Source organism: Zingiber officinale, chromosome 5A (genome assembly GCF_018446385.1).
Source record: "Zingiber officinale cultivar Zhangliang chromosome 5A, Zo_v1.1, whole genome shotgun sequence".
Lineage (NCBI taxonomy): Eukaryota > Viridiplantae > Streptophyta > Magnoliopsida > Zingiberales > Zingiberaceae > Zingiber > Zingiber officinale.
Genome location: NC_055994.1, coordinates 150690963 through 150696265, shown reverse-complemented (window position 1 = coordinate 150696265; position 5303 = coordinate 150690963). Strand labels below are relative to the sequence as shown.

At 34.4% G+C, this 5303-nt stretch overlaps 1 protein-coding gene across 1 annotated transcript; it reads right to left on the bottom strand.

Annotated features, from left to right (window-relative positions):
* Positions 1-3795: 3795 nt before the first annotated feature.
* Positions 3796-4500, bottom strand: LOC121980186 (F-box/kelch-repeat protein At1g80440-like). The gene has a single exon (XM_042532143.1). It carries the CDS (start codon positions 4498-4500, stop codon positions 3796-3798), a length of 705 nt encoding a protein of 234 aa, XP_042388077.1.
* Between the last annotated feature and the right edge of the window lie 803 nt (positions 4501-5303).

Below are 5303 nucleotides of genomic sequence, written 5' to 3'. Positions count from 1 at the left end.
TTTTAACATTGTATATAATAAAGAATGTATGTGACAAGAAAATAATAACATCAAAAACAACTAAATCATTTAAAGGCGTTGATGGGATGGATGCCTTTTGATTCCATTGGAAAAAGAAAAATACTCCTTTGTTTTTTCCTCCATTTTTTAAAATATTTTTTATAGAAACAGTTAGTTTTGACAAGTAGGATTCGTTGCCGGGGACAGTTAGTTTTTAATTCTTATTCATGAGATGGATTATACCTAGGATTATGGTATGCCAAAAATTTTATATCGTGCTTCGTGCATATCATGTACATCTCAAAAAAAAAAAAAAAAAAATCAACCTTAAATTCTACAAAGATAAAATATCATAAAAGGTATGGTCGGAAGTCTGAAAGTACGGTCAAGAGCATTAAAAATATTTATATATAAAAGTTTTGATATTTCATATCTTACACCCCGTGAGTGTAAATTTTATTGGTACTTAATATTATAACTCAGTACTAGTCCTCTTAGAATTGGAAGACAAAGAATAGTCGGCAGTAATTAAATAAGTTGTCCGGCGACAATCCCAAGCTCTGCCACAAGTTTGTTTTGTAGCCGTCGCACCATGTGACCATCTCCAATTTCTTGTCCTCTTCTCTCTCCCGGCATTTGTACATCATTTTCTCCTCGTGGGCGGCGAGGTCGGCGGCCGACATGAACCCCGACCACGGGCACCAGCTTGGCTCTTGGGTCGCCACGTGGTAGTCCATCCACGCGTCGGTTGCCGTGTCATAAACTAACATCGACGATAGATTGTCCTTCCAGCCAGATATGAACACGTTCCGTGGCCCAACGGCAAAGTCGCAGCCATCCTGCATGGGGCGCGGAATAGGAGCCCCGGGACGCCAGTCGCCGGTGACTAGATCGTAGATGTTGACTTCCGCGGTGTCCTTCCAGTTTGACTCATCCCACCCGCCAACCAACACCAGCTCTCGCCCGACGACCACAACATGCCAGCAATGCTGCTTGCCGCGGAGGATGTCGTCTGTCAACGGCCGGACCCCCCAGGCGCCTGTGGCTGGCTCATAAAAGGCTAGACGCCACCTGTAAAGGGAGAACGAGGGTATATCATAAAAGAGCATAATGAAGACGGGACGAGCGAGGCCGGCAGCCTTGCGGAGGCGATAGAAGGACGACGACGCTGAGAGTTCGCGCCTCCACTGCCTGCAGACGCCTCGAGCAACGGAGATGGAGTAGAAGGGGAGGCGGAGGAGGCATTGCAGAGCGACATCGTCCGGTAGTCCTAGAATTAGCTCGGTCTCCATGGTCGCCGATGATAATCAGTGTTTGCTGATTAATATAGTTATAATCGAGTTCGTTTTAAGAAAGAAATATTTTGGGCAAATATTTCTATAAATTATTTATGGAAAAAATAATTCGTTTGACCAATTAATTATTAATATAGATATATTAATAATTAACCGGGAATGATATATTGGTAAATAAGGATTCGACGTGGATAAGTATTCCACTCATGCCTCCTAAGGTGACGCAGCGAGTCAAGAAAACGACTTGGTGCCGAATCAGAAAAGGACTATTTTTTCCTAATTTTAACTTGAGTATTGGATTATATTTATTAGAAAGTTATTTATAAATATATTTTAAATTATCAAATAAAATTATTTTAAATTCGTTATTAATATGCCTCAAATAAATAATTTTAATCGGTTTATAAATTTATTTATATTTTAATTTACAAATCCACATATAATTTTATTTTTAAATTTATTTCTAATTTTAATTATCTTATATTTTTATATATTCGGTATTTCTCATGTAGATATTATTTTACATTAAATAATTACACATTTAAAATTAATTAAAAATATTTTTAAAAAACAATTTCTGAATCCAAAAGCATCATGCACTTAACATTGAGATAAATAAAAATTTACAACAATCAAGTAAATTAAATTAATACTCAAACTATATAAATAACAGTATAGATTTTTAATTCTTACCATATGTAATTTAAGTTTTACATTGTCTATCACTATTTTCATGGACCAAATCCTCCTAGATAAAATTGATTTGTATATATTCCACTTTTGATTCATTTTACTAATCATCTTATTGAGATTTTCTTCTCTTTATCTACCTTTCTCAATAAGCTTTTCTTCCCTCTCCTACTTTATGTGATAATTTTTTTTACATTTAATAATTTCTTCCTTCATCTTTTGCTAGTAGCATGCATGTCTTCGAACTCGTGAGATGAATTGTTTCTCTTATAGATATTAACAAGAGAAAATTAAGTTTTTAGTCCTGTAATTTACACTTTTTTTTTAATTTTAGTCATGCTATGAGTCAATTTACATTTTTAGTCCTATAACTTATAAAATTTTTCAATTTCAATCCTTTTTCCTCTAAAATTAAAATTTTACAACGAAAAATGATGAGTTGTAAATTGAATTTGGGGATTTTGATTTTTTTATGACCCATGTGCTTTTTATATTCCAACCACAAACTAGACATTTTTCGTTGAAAAATTTCAATTTTGGAGAAAAAATGACTGAAATTGGAAAATATTATAAGTTACAGGACTAAGAACGTAAATTAACTCATAACAGGACTAAAATTGAAAAAGATACAAGTTACAGGACTGAAAATGTAATTTTCTCTATTAACAAACCAACTAAGTTTGTTGAGACAATTTAGCAAATCAAAATATAAAACGAGCAAGTCTTATAATCTCATATTTTCAATACAAATAAATTAAGATTGTACAAAAGTCATAATCAACATCATTGTTCATCTGCTGATTAGTTCATAGTCAGGCGTCAATATTAAAGATCAACAAATCTATTCATGAAGACTATTTTGACTTAAAACAATAGACATCACAAAACCATGAGCATTAAGTTAGTGTGAATAAATATTTAGGTAGGATTTTCTTTGAATTTGAATTAAAAAATCTCTAGGTATAGATAACAAAATGGAATACAAGACTATACAAGAGGCTTGTTAGTCTTCTTATTGCACATTGATTAATTTTAAACGTAAATTAAATTAAAAACTTAATATCAATAAGATAAGTACACATTATAGTAGTTATTATTTCGTTACCGCTATGGTAATTATAATAGCTACGAATAATAAATACTATATTATGAATATGATTGAATAAGACAAATTTAAATTGTAATAAATATAAAACTAAAGTTGTTACCACGTAAATTATTATTGAATAAGATAAATTTATATTATAGTCTAACATTGTATATAATATATAATGTAAGTGATAATAAAATAATAATATAAAAAACAACCGAATCATGTTAAAGGGGTTGGTGGGATGGATGCCTTTTTTTATTAAAAACTTAAAAATAAACACAACCTTAAAAAAAAAAAATTGCTCCTTTGTCTTTTTCCTAATTTTTTTAAAAATATTTTTATAGAAACAATTAGTTTTGTCAAGTAGGCTTCGTTGGCGGGGACCGTTAGTTTTTAATTCTTATTCATGAGATTGATTATATGTCGGATTGTGATATGTCAAAAATTTTATATCGTACATATCATGTATATATTAAATAACATAACAAGTATGGTCGGAAGTCTGAAAGTAGGATCAAGAGCATAAAAATATTTATATACTTCATATATGTCTTTTATGTCTTACACCTCGTGAGTGTAAATTTTATTCGTATTTAATATTATAACTTAGTACCAGTACTCTTAGAATTGGAAGACAAAGAAGTGTCGGCGGTAATTAGTCAAGTCGTCTGGCGACAGTCCCAAGCTCTGCCACAAGTTCGCTTTGTCACCGTCGCATCATGTGAGCACCTCCATTTTTTCGTCCTCATCTCTCTCCCGGCATTCGTACCTCATTTTCTCCGCGTGGGCAGCGACGTCGGCGGCCGACCTGAACCCCGGCCACGGGCACCAGAACGGCCCTTGGGTCGCCACGTGGTACTCCATCCACGTGTCAGTTGCCATGTCGTAAACTAGTGTCGACGATGGATCGTCCTTCCAGCCGGATACGAACACATTCCGTGGCCCAGCGGCAACGCAGGTGTCATAGTTTAAGGGGCGCGGAATCGGAGCCCCGGGACGCCAGTCGCCGGTGACTAGATCATAGATGTTGACTTCGGTAGTGTCATACCAGCGCAACTCGTCCCACCCGCCGACCAACACCAATTCTCGCCCGACAACCACAACATGCCGGCAGTGCTGCCTCCCGCGGAGGCTGTCGTCGTCTGTCAACGGTCGGATCCCCCAGGCGCCCGTGGCTGGCTCGTAAAAGGCTAGACGCCACCTGTAATAGAATATCGAAGGCATTTTCAAAAAGAGCACAATGAAGACGGGGCGAGCGAGGCCGGCAGCTTTGCGAAGGTGATAGAAGGATGATGACGCTGAGAGTTCGCGCCTCCACCGCTTGCAGACGCCCCGAGCAACGGAGATGGAGTAGAAGGGGAGGCGAAGGAGGCACTGCAGAGCGACATCGTCCGATAGCCCTGGAATTAGCTCGGTCTCCATGGTCGCCAATGATCAACCTTCCTCTAGAGTTTGCTGATTAATATAGTTATAATCTAGTTTGTTTTAAGAAAGAAATATTTTGGGCAAATATTTCTATAAATTATTTATGGAAAAAAAATAATTCGTTTAACCAATTAATTATTAATATAGAGAAATTCCATGCCATAAATAATTAATCCTGAATATATATTAGCCTAAAAAAATAATAATCAAATTTTAAATTCTCAATCTAAATGGTAATAGTTTGTTCATAATTACACGCGCTATTTAATCTAACCGCGGATGATATATTGGTAAATAAGGATTCGAGGTGGATAAGTATTCCACGCATGCCTCGTCTAAGCTGACTCAGCGAGTCAGGGAAAGGACTTTGTGCCGAATCAGGAAAGAATTCAATCTTGATTTTCTCCTAATTTTAACTTGAGTATTGGATAATCATGCTCACGCTAATCCGCTAATGAATTAGAAAGTTATTTATAAATATATTTTAAATTATCAAATAAAATTATTTTAAATTCGTTATTAATATGCCTCAAATTGATATATAATTTTAATCGGTTTATAAGATAATTTATAATTTAATTTATAAATCCATATATAATTTTATTTTTAAATTTATTTCTAATTTTATTTATATTAGATTTTTATATATTCGGTATTTCTCATGTAGATATTATTTTACATTAAATAATTACACATTTAAATTAATTAAAAATATTTTTAAAATAAATTTCTAAATCCAAAAACATCATGCACTTAACATTGAGATAAATAAAAATTTACATCAATCAACTAAATTTAAT